Source organism: Ostrea edulis, chromosome 7 (genome assembly GCF_947568905.1).
Source record: "Ostrea edulis chromosome 7, xbOstEdul1.1, whole genome shotgun sequence".
NCBI lineage: Eukaryota > Metazoa > Mollusca > Bivalvia > Ostreida > Ostreidae > Ostrea > Ostrea edulis.
This window is the reverse complement of record NC_079170.1, coordinates 44,050,247-44,071,881: the sequence shown is the minus strand read 5'-3', so window position 1 is coordinate 44,071,881 and position 21,635 is coordinate 44,050,247. Positions and strand designations below refer to the sequence as shown.

The 21,635-nt window shown below is 34.5% G+C and overlaps 2 protein-coding genes and 2 long non-coding RNA genes across 4 annotated transcripts; 3 read left to right on the top strand and 1 right to left on the bottom strand.

The window, feature by feature from the left end:
- Positions 1-549: 549 nt before the first annotated feature.
- On the top strand, positions 550-3,570 carry LOC125653684 (uncharacterized). Its single transcript, XM_048883247.2, has 4 exons — positions 550-838; positions 1,066-1,159; positions 1,649-1,815; positions 1,986-3,570. Exons 1-4 carry the CDS (start codon positions 769-771, stop codon positions 2,294-2,296), a joined length of 642 nt encoding a protein of 213 aa, XP_048739204.2. The 5' UTR covers positions 550-768; the 3' UTR covers positions 2,297-3,570.
- LOC130048174 (uncharacterized) lies at positions 1,443-6,588 on the bottom strand. Its single transcript, XR_008797019.1, has 3 exons — positions 6,438-6,588; positions 2,305-2,360; positions 1,443-1,856 (listed from the first exon to the last, which is right to left on the bottom strand). It is a non-coding gene; the product is annotated as an uncharacterized LOC130048174 (long non-coding RNA).
- A 4,534-nt stretch (positions 6,589-11,122) lies between these two features.
- Positions 11,123-14,769, top strand: LOC130048173 (uncharacterized). Its single transcript, XR_008797018.1, has 2 exons — positions 11,123-11,514; positions 12,370-14,769. It is a non-coding gene; the product is annotated as an uncharacterized LOC130048173 (long non-coding RNA).
- A 4,037-nt stretch (positions 14,770-18,806) lies between these two features.
- LOC125653689 (uncharacterized) lies at positions 18,807-21,237 on the top strand. The gene is made up of 4 exons (XM_056144525.1): positions 18,807-19,088; positions 19,344-19,431; positions 19,710-19,876; positions 20,039-21,237. Exons 1-4 carry the CDS (start codon positions 19,025-19,027, stop codon positions 20,152-20,154), a joined length of 435 nt encoding a protein of 144 aa, XP_056000500.1. The 5' UTR covers positions 18,807-19,024; the 3' UTR covers positions 20,155-21,237.
- The last annotated feature ends 398 nt before the right edge of the window (positions 21,238-21,635 follow it).

Below are 21,635 nucleotides of genomic sequence, written 5' to 3'. Positions count from 1 at the left end.
CCATAATTTCTCAATCTGTCGGAGATGAGCGACTAAAAAGTCAATCTTTAAAGGATAACAAAATACGCATTGCATACATAGTCTACACATACTCTCTGGCATGATAAATTCACAACTCGCTTACAATTTTGATAAATAGGGTCGGTAGAACTAAGATGATTGTCATTACAGCTAGACGTTTCGTCGTGGTTGCTACATGGACGTGAGTCATTGTGCGGCTCAAGTGACTTGTGTTTTTCAAACTTCATGTACATTTTAATAAAAGAAGATTATTGCTTTTGTCTTTTGTAATAAATTATAATGACTTACTTTAATTCAGGGCATATTGTACGAGTAAAACATGGTTTGGGCCAGTTTACGCGTTTTTATAATGCGTAAGCTGACTCAAACAAGGTTAAGCTTGTATAATATGCCCCCAGAATCAAAGTCAACCTTTAATTAAATCTTGCTTAATGCATCATCCAATTCTGAAAATGGACACAAGCAATATGTGATGAAATTCAGCAGACCGACAATTCTAAGTCTGGGATGCTTTAAAACCTTTCAGAGTTTATTTTTGCGAAGACAATAATATAGGTAATATGAATATTCATTACCTACATTTACACCAATGGGGATATTTATCTCAATATCAATCAAAATACGGTAGCTAAATGTACGTGCATAAAACGTCTTCTCCTGTAGCTTTACCACATGTCTGTACAAAGACGAAGATTCTCGGTCATAAGAAACTAAGGGACATTTTTTAAATTTGTTCTTTTGATAAGAATGGCGACGGAGAACAAGGATTTATATGTACGATGGATCTCCGCTATGACATTCTTTATTGTGATCGGCTGTAAGCATCATCATCATCAATATAATCTTTATCCTCATCATTTTCATCATTATCATAATCATCATCCTCATCATGAATAACAATGATGATAACAGTATTTTGTTATTATGGGGTTCATTCGGACAATACTTTGAATTTCTAAATTAAAATTATCTTTCAAAAAAAAAAAAATAAAGAATTGTGTGATATTTTTTACATTAATTTCTGTTGATGATTTAAATTTTTAGGTCTTGTTCCAGTTCGATGTGGTAGTTACTGTTATTATTCTTCTGGTTACTACTATTGCTTTTACTACGCCGATACCCATCATTATTATGATCAGTAAGTAGTTGTTGTTTTACACCTTTACTAGTATGCATGTACATGTATTGCAGGGAATGCTGGGATTTGTTTTCGTGTTAGTCATAATTTCATTCGTTTAAGAAATAAATGTCATTTACGGATTAGCGCTTCATAAAACGTATGCTGGTGAAGCATTGCTGTTCATACTCTCAAGTATTGTCAGAATTCTTTTTTTCATGTACAGTTTGCTTTAATTTCTGTTGGAATTCTCAACCGTTAAAATCTCATAGTATATGTATCAAGATCCATACGCACACATATGAAAACGGCTGTCACTTTAATTGATAATGATATCGAAGGTAAAAGCATTGGAAATATAGATATTGTGTACTAGATTATACATTCAACTCACATTCAGGTATCATTTACTTAAATCTGGTAATGCAGAACGTAACCCGTAATTAATTTTCATTCTGGGTCGAGTTTAGAGAACGGTTCATGACCGCTTTTCAAAACACTTTCTTGCAGTGTTGAATTCATAGGAAAAATAGTTGGTGGTGTAGTCGGCGGGGTTGCTGGACTTGCTATCTTCATGTGCTCAATGACAATAATGATAGTTAAAGTCTGCAAGAAAACAAACCACGAACGAACGATTGTCCACCCAGCTCAACCGCCTGTCTTTCACATCAACACAGGTATTCAATGCGCTTATGATTCCTTGCTATGAACACACCATCTATAAAAAATGAATTGTTTATTTGAAGAATATACAACATTTACAAATTTGATCAAAGAAAATGATTCTCAAGGTAATTTTTTTTTTACAAATTCATAGCAATAAATGTGAAGAACATTTTTCTTTCAGCACAAAACACATCTAGTGAATCTGAAGGACAACGTTTGGCCGCTGGTCAACATTACCCAAATTCAACCCGACTAAATCACACACCTTCAATCCAGGTACAACCAGTGCTTCATGGTCAAGAAGAGTTGCATCATTTCTACCAAGGACAGCCCTCACCTGCCCAACAAGGACAGATTACATCTCCCACTCAAGAGGAGATTTCTCCTCAAAATCAAGGACAAGCCATATTTACAAACCATGGACAGACCACATCTCCCAGTCACGGAGAGATCTCACTTCAAACCCCAGGACAATTAATACTTTCCAACTAAGAACTGACCTCACACCACAGTTAATGGCAACCAACACTCCCCAAGGGACACATCTAAATGTAATCTGAAAAATCAAGGAAAAAATCTCCGGAGTAATACATATCTAAAATGATGTTAAAAGATGGCCATTAGCTCAACTCCATCTTTCAGACAAGAGAAGTTCCCACTCGCATATTCTTGGGTCTTTCCGGCAAGCGGAAAACAACTTCGAATAAATTATGTTAGTTTCCATTTTTATATCAAATCAAACTACCACTATGGAAATATTTACGGTCCTTTTTTTTTACAATAAATGTATGCTAGAAACGATGAGATATCCCCATTTTCAGTTTAAGAAAATCTTATTACAATGTGACTGGAAGTATCCATTTTGCACAAACGTTCTATATAATATGCTTGCGGTGAACGTGATACAGTCACAACACCTTCCCTGAGCTTGCTGAGAAGACCCGAGTAGTTGTCATTCGACTAGTTTCTAGATATTGAATTGAAAAGATGTGAGGTGCATTCTAGATTCCCGAATTAATTGCATGCAATTTTAAACAAACCTTTTAAAACGTTTCTATAAGAGGAGGGGCGAAAGAATTAAAATAGAACCAGGAACCATTGTAGAGTAGGGTGTATAGTTCCAATATTTCCAATATTTCGATATTTCAAACAACAATGATTTATAATGAAAACGATCAGTTTATTTACCATTTTGCAGGTTTCGAGAGCGTGTTTCGATTGTATACACATACAGTTTCAGAATTGGATGTATTTTACTTCTCCTATACCACCACTGTGTAAACACGATGTTGAATCTTATTGTGTTTATGTCGATGAATTTGCTTTTGATTAGGTATAATATGCATTATTTCAATTCTACATTTTTCCATTTGAAACAAATTCCAGACAAACACTCAAATGCTGGAATTTCCTTTCTGCTAATCTGTCGCATCTTGTCTAAATTCATTGAATTTGATGTTTTATGTACATGAGACTAGTTCATCGTTTTAAAAACGTGATATAAATGTATTACACTGATGAACTACAACTCGGGGTAAATCCTTGAAAATCCCTGATCGGGTATGAGTACTGCATTTATTCAATATATAACCATATGAATTAATTATCTAGGTCCCATGTGTGATCAACAATTACTAATTAAACTACTGTTTTGAGTAGCTTGTATTAATAAATTACGCAGTTTTCAGAATGAAAATGAATTCTTGGAATTATAATTTCAGATCATTCATGACATGATTGTGTAATTAAACGTTGTCTATATCGAGCATTCATTTTCCATGCAATCAAGAACACATCCTTGTCTTGAAAATATATACTATCACTTTATAAGAAAGGAGAAATCGCAAAAAATATTCCCATTGGCAACATAACGAATGAGCAAGTATCGGGGCGTGAAATTCTGTCAACTCTTGGGTTTCCTCTTTTACATTATACATTTATTGCATGATAGTGAGGGAGATATGAAGATTTATTCACCCAAGAAAAATCATATTCCCCGAGGGCAACGCCTGAGGGGAATATGATTTTTCTTGGGTGAATAAATCTTCATATCTCCCGAACATTCATGCAATAAATTGTTTATTATACCGAAACAAAGCAAGACTCAAAAGTGCATTTGAAATTGGAGTCCGCTCATCTATATAGCTGAGATCGTTCTAACGGTAGCACCGTGCCATCAACGTATTACGGTAGAAGGTACAAACAACGAAATACAGTGAAGTGATAACCAGTTTTTGTATTTCCATTCTCCTTGAATGCCGATTTACTTGCTTGTTTTTGTATCAACTAAAACCATGCATTCAACTGTGTATCAGAGACCCGCATATTTTGTGCCTTACGAACTATGAAAATAGAATGACTCGGACTTATTGTGACGTCACAATACCCTTCGTCTACCTTGACGTTAAATTTATGGAAAATACACGAGGCTGCCCAGGGGGTAAATATTATAGGGAAATATGATGTTTGAGAGGGAGATATGAAGTTTTGTCATCCCTGGCATGTGACCGTCTAGACCAATCAGATTACGCGTTGCATAGAATTCTCATACTGAGGTATAATAAATATATGTTATTGCACTATTTTGAGATTCTCATGATATACATAAATGACACCAGGTATCAATACGCCGCTAGATTTTCGAAGATATTTTAGCAATGACAACTTTAATCGATTTCTTTGTGTAATCACATTCCTAAAAATAAATATATTACGAATTAATAGATATTATAGAAACAATACCTTCATTCTGTATTAATAAAATCTAATAATTTACGTTTGGTTCGTGGATGGATTCAATTTTGAAAATAAACTAACTTCAATTCTAATGTCAGTAAATAAAATATCTATACGTATTTGTTTGATATTTTGTTTGTTTTGTTGCCTATCAACTTAGCGGGATTTCCTTTTTATTCAATTTCATTTTATTTTTCTTTATTTTGGTTTCTAACTTCACGCAATATGGATAGATTATGTCTACTGAAAGTGTATTTTCATCTTAGAGAGTGGGGTGTGGGTGGTTCTGATCCATATTCCCTAACTTTTGAGTTGGTATCATTCAACTTGTAAAAAAAATACCGGTATGACATTCTGTGGAGTATTCTACGTGTTGTATCTGAACAGGATATAGGGTTCACGGCGGGTGTGACCGGTCGACAGGGGATGCTTACTCTTCCTATGCACCTGATCCCACCTCTGGTGTGTCCAGGGGTCCGTGTTTGCGCAACTATCTATTTTGTTTTGCTTGTAGGAGTTATCAGATTTATCACTGTTCATTATCTTCACCTTTCATCAAGTGGTTAATTACAAAGAGTCAAGTGTTTCAACACTCTCGTTTAAAATCAGCATTTCGCAAATTTCATGGCCGTCATAACGATCTAGTTTGTCAATGCAACCTATCAATGGACCAAACGCTATCTGACGTGTTTCATATCAATTGTTACATGTAGGCCGTTCTTGGTACACTGATTTTGACTACAGATAAGTCGGTTTACCTCATCAAGATAAAGGGCTCACGGTGGGTGTGACCGGTCGACAAATATGCTTACTCCTTCTAGCTATCTGACCCCACCTCTGGTTTATCCTGGGGTTTGTGTTTGCCAAACTCTCTATTTTGTACTGCTTATAGGAGTTATGAGATTCATCACGGCTCGTCATTTTCACTTTTCTTAGGATGAATTTTAAAAAGTGAACGAATATTCTGATACTTGAACCCATGCAAGTGTGTTTCAAATGCTATTATATAATATTCTTTTTTACAATGAATACAATGCAAAACCAATTAGAAACGCAATGCCACTGTCCAACACAAGTTAACCCAATCTGAATTTGATTTGTCAATGTGCTCATTGGTGTATTATCATGAGTAGGAAGAGGAACCAGAATTCTTCAACTGGAGAAATTCAAGGACTGTAGCAAGTTGTCAATGTCTTATACTATAACGAAGTTATCCGCAGTCAAAATCAGTGTGCAGAAACGGTCTGGCAATGGGTATGAAACACATTAGATAAACATTATTTCATGGTATGATATCTATGAGCTCTTTGCATCAACATATAGACTACATCCATGTTTATACAAACTTATGGTGATATTAGGACAATGGTAAGGCTGTCCAAAAGTTAGGACGAACTTATGGCAAGACCTTGGTTTAGGAAAGCTTCAAGAAACTGATTTAAGATTAAGACGTCTCCAAAGACATACTTAGGGTGCGTCTTAGTCCTATGAGAGCTTCCTGCTCGTTAAGTGATGTAGCTTACCGTGGCTATTTGTTATCCTACTACATTACTTAAAATATTTTTGGCATTTTCTTACATTGCAATGTTTTAGGTTTTATTTATGAATTGCGAAAGATGATAAATGTTTTATATCTGCACTGAGTAAACTTCATAATATTATACTGTCGATGGGATGAAGCTATCATAGTATGGCTTTATTGTGCACAGTAGATGGAAGGGACTACCTTAAAAATGTAGATTACTGAACTAGAGAAAAGGGATGTAACATTTCTTTCACTCATTCAGTACCAAGCCATTTATGATTTTGTATATTGAGATTGTTAATATTTAGCAGATCTGGAAGATAATGCTTCTCATTTCAATTCATTATACAAAGCTGTTAGAGAAGAATTCACCCTTTGACACGTAGTTATACGGACTGCTTCTTGTTGAAGTTTTTCCAATAAGTCTGTATATTCCTATGTGCATCTGTCCCATACAATAACACCATATTCTAAAACAGGTTAAAAAATAAAAGAATATTATTCAATCAGTGAGTCTCTGCCTTGTATAGGTGTATTTTGATTACACCAGGTGCCATTAGAATGAAATTGGAGTGCTAGGTTTGCATGACTATTTTGTTGCTCTGTTATATATAACTGACCCTTGCATCAATAGTTTTAAAGGTAGATGAGAATCCCTCAATATGAACTCTTTGTTGTCCATAAGTTAAATAATTTTCAATCCAGTCTAATATATTGCCTAATATACAATATATTTTACGTTTATGTATCAGACCTTTATGCCATATCCTATCAAATGCTCTGAATATGTCACAAATCATTGTGTTTGTCAAGATTTGATATCATTTTGTCATAAAACTCCGTATGTTAATTAACTGTTGACTCCATTGGTTAAAACTCTTATTGAAATTCAGACAATAAATTGTTATCAACAACAAAATTGAATAAATATTTTAGAATATCTATAGACACCTGATGTCAATGATAATGGCTTGTTATGATTAGGGGACTCTTTATTTTCAAAAAAAGGAGATTCAGTTCATACGTGCTTTGTTTTCAAATATGTGGAAGACGGTTATGTTTTAAAAGATGAGTTGATTAGTTTTGATGGTTTGTAAAGAAATGGGAGTGCTGCTTTTAGAATCCAAGGACTTATATCATCAACACCAGGTGTTTTGTATGAGTCTAATACACTTGACTGATCACGGACCTTTTCCTTGTTGATAATGAATGCTTCAAGTCATTGATCTAGGGGGCCAAGGTACATGGTCTCGCAAGTCATGGGTTCGTTTTACAAAAGAACTTACGACTTTACATACTAGAATTTTCTTGTTTATTGTCAGATCATTTACTCCAATGTAAAGTAGTGAAAAAATAACTCTGAAAATTCAGTAACAGGAACCTTTTAATTCATTCATTTAAACTAATACCTATGTAATACATTTCGAGATTTGCGACTTTTTTCGTAAGGTGTTTTGTAAAACGGGCCCCTGGTGTATTCGGCATGTGAGATTTCCGCCCTTTTGTTTCTTTCTTTTGAAATACATTTAGCAATATGTCATGATTTACAAGGGGATACAAATTTATCAATCAGTTGGATAATTAATTTGATTCTGCGATCATGTCTAGAATTCCTCATTACAATGATAACTATTTCAAGTTCGCCCAAACTATTTTCTTTGTCTTATGATGGAGCCTATTCCTTTTTGCTCGTCATTTCATGAATTGGAGTTGATGGTTGGTTGTATTTTTATTGTTTAACGTCCCGCTAGAGGCTTTTTCACTGATATTTATTTGGTTGAAAATTCATACCATCTTTACTTCTCATTTGAAAAAAAATCAAAGTTTTTCCAGTGGTTTAACTAATGCCATCAAATTACAATACAAAGCCGTAGAAGACGAAACCATAGAGTATCACGACTTTAACAGTCTCTATCCATGGACGAGAAAGTATTTCCCTACCCAGGCGATCATCCCACCATCATCATGGACAACACAGTTCAAATCAATCCCTTGACACAATTTTATCACCCATTGATTTCTTATTCAAATTGAAAAAATTAACTTCTTGTAAGTGTGTAAAACATGAGTGAACAATAAGATTCAAAGTGTGTTTGCATGGTCTGTAAAACATAGATCAACCACAGGTCATCAGGTGTGCTTCCAAAATTCAAATAGCAACGTCAATGGTGTACAACATTTTAAAAAGTTTGTGGAATCTATCAATTTATCGAGAAATACGACGTCGAGTCGTATGAGGGGGGGGGGGGGGTATTCAGTATGTTTACATGTTCTTCAAAATGAAGCAGCCTTCAGGATTTCCGCTCGAATGCGTTATGGACGAAGCCAAATGGAAATACGATAACAAATACAAAGAAAAAGAGAAAAACCAATCCAATGATGCTGACACCATAAATCGCTAAGCCTGTTTGGCAGTTTTGTCATGGCGTTACATATTAATCAAATGATTCACTGAACAATGATATCAATAGTTAGAATAAGCGAGTGTATACACTATGAAGTGGAAAAAATATTTGACATTGTGATTTTTGCATTTTGATGAGTCTGAATCAAATGGTTGCTCGTACAATGCCGATGATCAACATCGATATTCTCAGAAGTGGATGGTGTAGCAAGTTCATATAAAGTGATCAAATGACAGAAGACTCATTATAGGCCCCTGATACTAAGATACTGAAAATCAGCATAAGTTTAGGGCGAACTTCAGATATCAAACTTCGACCATTCGTCAACAAGTACCTGCTGTAGAGAAATATGTAAGAAGGCATCCGCCGCATGCTGCAAAGTCCAATATCTTGACAAATTTCCAATTAAGTAATCAGTTGATCTTAATTAAATGTTCGTTATGAAAAGTGTTCTGCGCTTTGTCTAAAAATAGTGTAAAGACCCCCTTGCAAGGCATTCAAAAAAACGTGGGCAATATCAGTTTGGTGAACTCCATCTCTAAACATGACGAGGGACATGACTCCTGATCTGGGTATGAAATGAAATATCTAAATACGAAACAGATGTTGAGAACTCTGTGGTGTATTTTATGAAAGGTGACGAACATTTATCAATCTGACAACTCCCACGAGCAACACAAAATAGATAGCTATGCAAACACGGACCCCTTGACACACTGGATGTGGGATCGGGTGCCCAAGAGGAGTAACCATCCCCTGTCAACCGTTTCGAGTTCAAACAAGATATTGATTGGTAGAATTAAAGGACTCATTAACGTTGATCAATTGCTGTTCCTCCCGTGGAGATCTGATTTAGTACCGTATAACGGCTTTTCTGCGGGGTTATAATTTTGGTTTTATTAGCGATTAAATAGCTTTCCGCCAAAATTCCTATCGTTAAATATACACTTAATTGTGGCTTCAGTATTTAAAAGCGCGAAAATTTCCCTGTCTGCCAAAATTTATTCCGCTAAAATTATTAGCATACCTTTCAGCCAGCAAATCGCCAAATTTTAGACCCACGGAATAAACCCGCTATACGGTACCCTTTGTTTGTCGTAAGTGGTGATTTAATGGGGCGGTCTTTCGTATTATACAACTAAAACCGAGAACCCATGTCACAGGAGGTGCGGCACGACAAAGATCCCTACCTGCCCAAGGTCGTAAGCCCCGAACATTGGTCTAAAGTTTTCAGTCCTTCATCGGCAATGATGACGTCTTCCTATGAGTGAACAATTCTCGAGAAGGACGTTAAGCAATTAAAAACAATCAATCAATTCCTGACTTAATGTTTGTATAGGTTGAATGTTGAGTGTATACTTAAGGTTTTGACTAGAGGCTATAGGAGAAGTAGTACTTAGCTTTACCCAACAATGACTTCTTAGGTGACATTTGTTGCAATACTTGCACATGTGCTGGTGGTCTATAATTAGGTTGGATTGTGTGAGGAGTTTTGACTTTCATTGGATACCCTTACCAAAATGTAAAGTTTGCTGCAAATTTGCCGCAAGTTTGCGGCAAACAAATCAGTGTGCCAGAGCTGTTTGCCAGAAGTGTGCAGCTAATGCCGCTAGCGGCATACAGTGTGCCACTAGCAGCACACAGTGTGCCACTAGTGGCACAGTGTGCCAGAAGTGCGCCACAACTTTTCCTAAATGAAACAGTGTGCCAGAAGTGCACCACAACTTTTTCTTTGGTATTCAGAATCAAAACTGTGTGCCAGAAGTGCACCACAACTTTTTCTTTAGTATTCAGAATCAAAACTGTGTGCCAGAAGTGCACCACAACTTTTTCTTTGGTATTCAGAATCGTGTGCCGGAAGTTCACAACTTTTTCCTTAAAATTTTAGAACTGAAACAGCAAGGGCACCAAAGTTCACGACTTTTCTTGAATATTTAGAATAAAAGAGCCATTTCAATATATCCATCACAACATTTTCTATAATAGAACATATATGCAACATTTCTTGCGTACCCCTTCCATCTTCTTGTCTTAATGGGAATTAGCGGTCATTTTGTCACCAAATATTGAATTCAATGAAAGTTGCCCTATAATAGTTAATATATATTAAAGTAATAATTACACTTGTATTTAATTATTTCAAACACCTTTTAACCTCTAAATGAATATGTGATTTTGGTGATTGAATATTATTGTCTTGCAAGACAGTATAATTATTCTTTAGTTACCTTTGCATTCTGTCAGCAAAATGTAAATGCTGTTTTTGTTTTTATTTGAGAAATGATTTGATTTGGGTGCAGTGAATACATCTTTCGTATATATTTCTTTACATTAAAAGCGGTTATCTAACGTAGTTTTATTAGGGTTAATTCTCTTGTTTTTGTACATAATAAAAAATAAATGTTCTTACTAGTCATCAATATGTATTTCAATATCATCGAGAGATTTTGAAAAAAAGAAAATGGTTGTCATCACTTTCACAGCTAATGCCCCTTTAAAATAAGTAAGTGCACAGTTATCTGAATTTTAATCTAATTTAAAAAAAAAGTGAAGAAAAAATATCTATATCTAAATCAATGGGAGAGAGAGAGAGAGAGAGAGAGAGAGAGAGAGAGAGAGAGAGAGAGAGAGAGAGAGAGACATTTCTTTTCTTTTCTTTATTTACATGTATATCTGAACACTGATTACAATTCAGATACTGGATTTGTGAGTTGAAATTAATCAAATGAGAGTGGTAAAAATTCACCTTTATATCGTATAATTTATCCAGGTACGTTATTCTGGTGTGTGGAATGCTAATTGATACTAAGTTAGAATAATCTAAGCTGTATACCAAAGTAGGTCTTCATGGAGCTTTACGGTTCTATGCATCGCAAATAGAGATCGGGTTCAATGCGTCGGGTGTGGGATTCACTCAATATTATATGCTGAGCGCGAAAGTTGATATCAACAGACGCCATGATGTTATACCGGTAAACATCTTGAACATGAATCGAGAACAGGAGTTGATGCAGATATTCTGAGGAGAATCTTCCAATCATTGAGTAAGTGATTTACTGTCTATCTTATAGTTATAAACTCTGTAATATATTGTTCAAAACGAAACTGACCATCGCTCATTGTATGTTGTTGCGTCAAATCTTAAGTCAGTGTTTACGTTTATAAATTTACATTCTTCATTCAATTCTTTGAAATTATGTGGAATTTATTTTTTTTTTTTAATTTCCTTTGTATGAGAATAGATTATACTCCTTCTAGTTGCATTATCGTAGCCATCGCGGATTTTTTTTTCTTATACATTTGGACAGGACCATATAGGCACTTAAAAAAAATGGAGAGAGGGGAAAAGGCCGAAAAACAAACAAATAATTAGGCCTATTTCCGTAATAATTATGCTATTTTTTGTTTACTTTCTACTCGGGTTATATTTGCAAAACTGAATAGTTTATTCAGTAAATGGTGTTTTTTAATGAATGGTTGATTATTTTTTTTATTCAAATGCTTATGATTTGAACCCAGATGTCCAGTTAGAAAAGTTAAACTGCATTATGATCAGGGATGTGACCTCCAGAATCTCAATTTTGTCACTCCATCAATGCATATACGTTATTAAAATGGATTGAAGATCTTGTCTTGGCAATAAAGTTAATTTGTACGTAAAGTCTGGTCAGCATGATATTAACAGTTGTACATTAAATATTGCATTTATTAGCCCAATGGGCTATAAAGCAACATTGATTATTTCTCGGCTTTGAAAATCGGTGGCCCCAGGTGTCGGGCGACGGTAATTACATGTACACACCCCTGAATGATTCCTCCTATGTTAGACGCCTTGCAAACTTGTATATAGGATGGCCAATGGTGTCTCGTAATTATTTACAATTTTATATCTTTTTCAGAATATATTTCATGATAGTCGTGAAGATACAGAAGTTGTGATGGTGTGTTGATAGGCTGTCTTCAACTTGCCATATCTGAGAGTTCCAACATGCAGGCCTGGATTAATGTGTATAAATCACTAATGAAGTTACTTAGTGTTATTTAGTTTTAAAAAAAAGAATGACATTTCAATTTATACACACTTGCCAAGTGAATCTGATGACACTGCTACATGTATTTGTGAGTAAAGGCACTCTGTCTTAACCGAAAAACTATTTACAGTTTATCACAACAAATGGATGGGACAGTAGAGTTGTTGCGGACAATATGTGATTGTGATGACCAAGTACTGAACAAGTGGAAGATTAGAAGAAGGTCCAGAATTCAATCATGTTTTTGATTCTAAGGCGCAGACAGCATGGAGATAGTCATATTATTCTCCCATTCATCTATGATGGAGAAACTTGTGTAAATGTTTACAGTGTTCTCCCTAACAAGGGCCCACAAGTCTGTATTAATTTATCAGAATATAAAGTCCTTCACAGTACTCAGAAGTACTGACTTTAAAATTCATGTAGATTGTCTCCAGATTTTTCTGAGGAAAAGTGCATAGTTCACATGTGTGAATTTTGAATATATTTCATTCTTGTCTGCAAATGTTGCTGAAACCTGTTATTGATGCACATAGTCATGTTATGCAAATGATAGACCTCCTTTTTAATTACATGTCCTTAAGATCATGTCAACTCCTTTGTCTTAATTGTATATACAATTCTAGCATTTATAGCATCATTTGTATAGCACTTGCTAGTTTAATAAGGATTTTATTTTTTAAAAACTTTCATTTGACATGATTGATCTAAAACGGCCAAAATTCACAAATCTATTTAAATCACAACCTGACCTTAAGCCAGAAAAGTGCCACAGTGGGTTGATATTTTTTCTTCGATCTTGAAAGAAATTCTTTATGCAGCAGTTTCCAAATAAAATGTACTCTCATGGCCAGGGTAGGACTTCACCGAGAACTTTTTAACATTGCACAATGTAATATTTGTGGATTAGAAGCTGTTGCAGTTTCTTTAAGTTTTCTCTCACATCTTGTTATAATTATATTTTATATTTTTGGTCGGGTTGCACAATGTGCAAACAGTTTATAAAATGCTGAATGACTGGTGGGCAAGCGACAATAGCGTCCCTTTAGTAGTACCTACTTTGTGTAATCAACTCCTTTCACACCTCTCACTTGATGTTCCTCAAACTTTGTACAGTTGTTAGGGATACATCGAAGATGTGCGTGTACCGTTTTGAAAGTGATCAGACATTTTTTGAAAAATTTACATGTAGTTAAACTTCCTCATTTTTAAAGCATTTCTTTAATCGACAGTATCTATTTTGTGTAATCAACTCCTCGTATACCTCTAATTTGACATTCCTCAAACTGTGTACAGTTGTTATGAATACATTGAAGATGTGCATATGTGTTTTTGAAAGTGATCAGACATTTAAAAAAAAAATGTACATGTAGTTGAACTTAAGTCATTTTAAAGCATTTCTTGAATAGATGGTAACTATTTTGTGTAATCAAATCCTCATGCACCTCTAACTTGACATTCCTTAAACTTTGTACAGTTGTTATGAACACATTGAAGATGTGCATGTGTCTTTTTGAAAATGATTAGACTTTTTTTTTTTTTTAATTACGTGTAGTTGAACTTGTTATTTTTTATGCATTTCGTGAATAGATGGTACCTATTTTGTGTGATCAACTCGTGCACATCTAAATTGATATTCCTCAAACTTTGTACAGTAGTTATGGACACATTGAAGATGTGCATGTGTCTTTTTGAAAGTGATCAGACTTTTTTCAAAAAATTACATTTAGTTGAACTTTGTCATTTTTTTAAAGCATTTCCTGAATAGTTGGTACCTATTTTTTGTAATCAACTCCTCTTACAGCATTTATTTGACATTCTTCAGACCTTGAACAGCTGTTATGGAAGCATTGTAAATGTGCATGTGTCTTTTCGGAAGTGATCAGGCATTCTTTGAAAAATTTACATGTGCATGGTGAAGTTGAACTTAGTCATTTTTTAAGCATGGTACTTTATGTAAACCAACTCAGCTTTTACTTACCATTTTCCAAACCCTGTACATTATAGATGTTATAAAAACATTGAAGATTTACATCTAACATTTTAAAAATGTTTCTCTCTTTTTTTTTTTCTTTTTTTGTTGAAAAATTCTACCTTTAATTTGTCATTTTTCCAGTATGTTTCTACTGTTGTTCCTATGATAGATAACATATTTTACAAGAACCTGGTCATTTCTGTTTTTGAATCTCTCTTTTTTTTAATTAGTATTTTTGAATATGTTAATTACTTGATATGTCATTGTTCTTGAAATTATATTAATTGAATTATTATTGTGTTTTTGTTTTGTAATATGACAGTTTATATAGGATCCCTTAATTTCGAGCAGATAGTGCCAAAAGTGTGCCGCAAGTTTGCCGCAAACTGTGTGCCAGAAGTGTGCAGCAAGAGCGTGTCGCAAGTTTGCCGCAAACTGTGTGCCAGAAGTGTGCAGCAAGAGCGTGCCGCAAACTGTGTGCCAGAGGAAAAATTTGCATACGAAAAGTATACTTGCGGCAAATATGCCGCACACTGTGTGCCAAAAGTGTGCAGCAAGTGTGTGCCGCAAGTTTGCTGCAAACTGTGTGCCAGAGGAAAAATTTGCATACGAAAAGTATACTTGCGGCAAATATGCCGCACACTGTGCCAGAAGTGTGCAGGAAGTGTGTGCTGCAACTATGCCACAAACTGTGTGCCAGAGGAAAAATTTGCATACGAAAAGTATACTTGCGGCAAATGTGCCGCAACTAGTTGCGGCAAACTTGCCGCAAATGCGCTGCAAATTTGCAGCAACTGTGTGCCAGAGGGCTTATATTTTGGTAAGGGTATGAACAGCAGACACAGCTCTGCATCAACGGAATCCCAGGTATTGTTTGGATTATTTGATAACCTTATTCTAAATTGCCTATCATTGTCCGTTTACCTGATCAAGTTATAAGGCTCACAGATACGATTTGTTGACACTGTAGGGGTGGCTAGATATTAAACATCTCACAAATTTCGCGCTATACACGAGTTATCTTTCGTTGCACATAGTAAGCCCAGGTGAATTGTTAATCTCCATAACGGAAGTTAACTCGTATGGAGGTAACTTTAGTTATTATGAAATTGAAAAAAAAATCCAGGTTTGCGATGTTTAACAAAACTCTGTTAAACAGCATTTTGGAAAGTGTTTGTCAAAGGTTGGACGTGCAACAGTGTAAGACAAAGTTCCTTCACGAATCTGAAGCCGATTTTTTTTTTCAAATGCTCTTTGATCGCACAATAGTACCTGGCAATTTCCACGTCGTTTCACGTGACGTATTTTGTTTAGAATGGAGTAATAACTCGTTATTCACTTCATTCGACAATGAACCAATATATTCTAAGATTCTTTTACCACTACGTGGGCTTGGTTTAAAACGTACAGCTTTCTCGACAAATAATAAGAGAATGGGTTGTACGTCGATACAGACGTTAATCTATTAGACTAATGCAAGTCGGATGATTTGTTAACAAGTTATATCCCCAATAGTAATTACCTGGGAGAGTTACTCAACGAGATATCCCCACAAGACGGGTATATTGTTGAATTCATCTTGGAGGGGTCATAAAAATCCGCTTACCGTACGCTGTCGGGAAAAGTATAATGTAATGGCAAGGGCTTACACTTAAACGCAAACACAAAACTGGTCAATTTTGATACCATTATGTCGATTATTTCTACCCCACACTGTAAATATTGAGAGACGGTAGAAATTGGAAAATTGCTAAACAGAATAGAAAATATAAATTATAAAATTATTTACACCAAACAGGAGAATTCTTCCCAATTTAGACACATTGTCATTTGGATTTTAGTCATGAATTAAAAATATAGTTATGGTCACTACATATTTCTTGAATATTATCAACATAAATGATAAACCATATATAAATGTCATTACAATGTCAATATGTCTGCTGGGGAACAATCTCTTTTTCTTCCGTTGAGCATTAAAAATTGAAGGTCTTCCAACGTTGCCTTCTTACTGACATAAGCAGTACCAATTCTGTAACAAATTAGTTTTAAGCACCAAGTCGCTGATTTATTTTCTTTTGTTATTTTGTTGGTATTATAGGATTTGCTTTGAGGTTTGATTCATTTCACGCACTGACGTATCTTGGGTCAACTGTTCTTCGACAGGATTCAATTTGTGAAGTAGACGTTCATACTTAAGTTTCGCATTTTCCTTTTGATATATTGCACAATAGTTTTTAATAGAAGCGACAAAAAAAAACAAAAAACAAACAAACAAACAAACATATTTTCAGTATACTCGGAGCTGACTTCTCTGGATCCTAGGGATCGATAGGTGATCAGTAATGTTTCAGTTGGTTCATGTTTTTTTTTTTCAGGCAAAGCATAACTCCCCGTATAAATGTTAAGTGCTATTTTCACTAAGTACGCCGTACAGATCACTGGTCAAAGCTTTGGCGATTACTTTTTCCTGGATACTGTCTACATACACAGAAAGGTTTAAGAACGTGTAGTGTTACTTTACTGTTGGTTTTAAGTTTGAATAATGATACGAACACATGAAATTGTGCTTACTTAGATAGGTTGGAAAATAATCATATCTTCACCGGAAGAATGTCATGTTTTTCAATAGATAATGTGATAAATCTTTTCAACCATAGTATATCTCAAACGTCTTAGTTATTTATGAATAATCAATTATATGTTTCAAAATATTGAATCCAAACTCTGTTTTCAGTGATAGATTTCCTTACTTTTCACGAACAATTTGTATATTTTATTTTAAAGAAACAGTTTTATGAAAATGTTATGATTAATATTATATCGTTTTAATTAGTTTCCGCGAAAATTTGATACTGCTGTTTAAGGAAAATTGCAATTTTCCGACGTTGATAACAGGTATATATGTATACATATAATGTATATGTATATATATAATTGATAATAAACCAAAAAAAATATTAATACCGCAACATTCTTCTTTTATCATTTTTAATTTGTTAGTGATATATATTATTTGAAGATTAGAGTTCCATGCAGTTATTTCAAAAATGTAAATAATTTTGCACTTTTCAAGTGTACATAATTATGTCGATTGTGAATCACTGAAATCGATTGGGTACAGTTTTAGATCGGGGTTTCCCCGCTTGGAATTTTCCATCTGCGCATGAGCATAGTACCCTGTTTACAAACATTGTCTAAAGAAACTACTTTAGAACCACCGTTTTGCCGATATGCTTGACCTATTTTATATTCTTCTGGCAAAAACAAATTCAGACGGTTTCTAAATACCGATGTGCAGCGTAGCTTTCCTTTTATAAACAAATATGCATCGATGTATTCTATAATCAAAGAAACGTTCCATTGAAAATAAACTAGCTTCACATTCGGAGTGGGATTGTTTGAATTGATTCAGTTTGAATAGAGTACATCGTGTAAATAAATTTTTAGAGCGGAACACTGATCGATACGAGAAATAACTTCCGGGTTGGTTTCTGTGTCATTAGGCGTCGTACACGCCATGTTTATTAGATACATTTCACTCTAGGTGTATATTTTCTTTTTGATTATGTAGTGAATTTTAACTTTTAACACACTCAAATAAAAGTGTACAGTTTGTCAGCCATTTATTGCGTTTCTAAATAGAATGTAAATATGCCCCAAACAGCGATTAATATAATTCACATAAACTTAGGAATTGTTCGCAATTTTAGCCTTGAGACTTTAGTAGGTTATTTTTTAATTTGTGTGCGCGTATATGTTAAAAACATTGTGGCTGATGTAAAATATGTATATTGAATACTAGTTAGCACTTTTTGAGACATTGCTTCCTTTCTTTCTTTCTTTCTTTTGTGTGTGTGTGTATGTGTGTGTTTAAACTTCAATCATTAATAAGGATACATTGCAAATTATTTTGAATTAAGCGTCATTACTTTTGGCATCAGACATCGTGAAAAAGATCACAGAAAGCTATGGAAGAAGAAAAAGAAATCCCCAGTTCCTTTTCGTTGCTACAGTAAAACTGTGGTGGCTTCAGCATTGATGAATTGAACATACTTAACTGTACATTTATATTACTTTGATTACCGTACAGTGTACACACTTAGGAAACATGATGAAATATTGTACATTGTAAACAGAGTAAACTGAACTTTTCTTTACAGGCATTGTTTTAATCATTATCTCTTCCATTTCACAATAGTGTTTATAATCATTACAGAATCTTGGTTAATTTATTATCGAATTCTGAAAATAGACATGATCAATATGCAATGACATTGAGAGCACCGACAATTCTGATTCCGTGGAATTTCTTCTGGAATATTTTAACTCTATAGAGTTTATCTACACGAACACAATATTGGCAATATGAATATTCATTACCTACATTTACACCAATGGAGAGTTTAAATCAGCACACGGTGGTTACATATACGGGTATAAAACTTATCCTCGTGTAACTTTACCACATGACTTTGGAAAGACGAATTAGATCGTCAGTCATAGAAATAAGCGACATTTTAAAAAGTTCTTTTGAAAAGAATTGCTATGGAGAACAAGAATGTATATGTACGATGGATCTCCGCTATAACATTGTTGGCTGTGATTAGCTGTAAGCATCCTCCTCCTCCTCATCTTCATCATCATCATCATCATCATCATCCTCATTCATAGCAATGGTGATAACTATAATTTGTTATTATGTTGTTCATTCAGTAAATACTTCGAATTTTTAAATTAGTGAAAATTATTTTGAAAAAGAAATTTTAAAAATATTTGCGGGATAATTTTCTCCATTTAAATTCTGTTGTGTGATTTTAATTCTTATTTTTCTATTTAATTTCTGTTGTGTGATTTGAATTTTTAGGTTTTGTACCGGTTCGATGTGGTAGTTACTGCTCTTATTCTCGTTCCTACTACTGCTCTTACTACGGAAATACCCAGTATTATGATAGGTATGTAGTTGTGCTTTTACATTTTCATTGATGTACATGTATTGCAGGGAATGTTGAACTTTTTCCTGTTAGTCAAACCCTTCCATCATTCAGTTAAGAACTAAATTTCATTTGAATGTTCGCGTTTCATGAAAAGTTTTTCCAAATTGAAATGTGTTTACTATATTCATATGTTGCCTTAATTTCTGTCGGGAAAACGGTACTATATTTATCAAGATTTATATGTGCATTGGAGTTCAGGGGACGATTTATGACGTTTTCGAAATCCTTTCTTGCAGTGTTAAATTAATAGGGAAAATGGCTGGTGGTATAGTCGGCGGGATTGCTGGATTTGCTATCTTAATGTGCTCAGTGACGATAATAATAGTTAAAGTCTGCAAGAAAACAAACCACGGACGAATGGTTATCCAGCCAGCTCAACCACCTGTCTCCTACATCGATGCAGGTATTTAATAAATGCGCTTTTCATTCGTTGCTATAAATCCAACCTCTACAAATTTGATCAAAGAGTATACAACATCTACAAATTAATCAAAGTAAATGAGTTTCAATTAATTTCTTTTACAAGGATTCGTAGCAATAAATGTGAGCGACATTTTTCTTTTAGCACAACGTCTAACTGTTGGTCAACATGACCCGAATTCAACCCGACTGCATTCCACACCTTCAATCCAGGTACAACCCGCGATTCGTGGTGAAGAAGAGTTGCATCATGTCTACTAAGGACAGCCCACACCTGTACACCAAGGACAATTCTCATCTCAAAATCTAGGAGATATCTCATCTCCCAGTCAAGGACAAATGTCATCTCAAAATCAAGGACAACCAACACTTTCCAGTGATGGACAGATTTCATCTCAAAATCAAGGACAACCCACATTTACAAGCCATGGAGAGACCACATATCCGAGTCAAGGAGATATCTCATCTCAAAATCAAGGACAACCAACACTTTCCAACTAAGACCAGACCTCTCACCACCGTTAATAACAACAAACATTTTCCAACAGAGGACAAATCTCATTTAATAATCAAAGACAACCAATACCTCCAAACTAAGGATAAACCTTACCTCACCATAAAGGATAGTCCTCAGCTGCACTCTATCTCCCAGACAATCGAACAAGAGGTGCGAAATGCACCCTGGCGGATCCGGATTAACTACATGCAATCGTGAAACAATCTTGTAAGAGTGTTTAGAAAAGGGAGGGGAAAATATGAATGACATCCAGTACCGTTGAAGAGTGGAATGTATATGTGCAATATTTTGACATTTCAAAGGAACAATGGTTTATGGTGAAAACAATTAATTCATCTACAGTGTATCATTTTGCATGGTCACTTAGTTTCGATGATATACAATTTATGATATACTTACAGTTTCAAAATTGTATGTATGGTAGGTTTACATTACAAGCAATCTGTAATCACAATGTTGAATGTGATTGTGTTTATGCTGATGTAATTGCTATTAATTAGGTGGGACATGCATTATTTCATTTTAATGTTTGCCATTTGAAACAAATTCTACACGCCTCTGCTTGCCTTTTTTCTGCTAATGTGTCGCATCTTCTCCAAATGCACTGAATTTGATATTGTTTTATCTAAATGAGACTGATCCATCGTTTCAATAAACGTGATATACATATAATACACCCGTGGAATACAACTCGGGGTACATCCCTGTTGGGGCCTGGATAACGAATTCATTTCTTATGTAACCAAATGAACTCGCTAACAAGGTCCAGTCACATGTGGTTGAAAAATGATATTATTTATTTACTGATTAAATCATGTTGAAACTACTATCACAAGTTGATTGTATTTTTAAATTACGTAGTTTTAAGAATAAAAATGTATTCTGTGAATTATGATTTATCCTCCTTTGAAGCAAGGCTATCTATGACATATGGTTATATACTTAATAGTTGTCAAAATTGATTATTTTTTCCGTTTTTCATGTAATTTAAAAGAACACATATACATCATTTTCGTTAAATTATTTGTTATCAATTTATAAGGAAGGAGAAATCACAAAAACATTCAAATTAGTGTTGGGTCATTTCCAATATTTCATTGATATATACACGTTTCTATTTCATTACTAAAATTTAAATATAAAGTGGCATATGCAATGGAATGAGAAAATCTCCCGATTCACTATCAGCGCGAGGAATTTATCAACTCCGCGGCGATTCCTCATT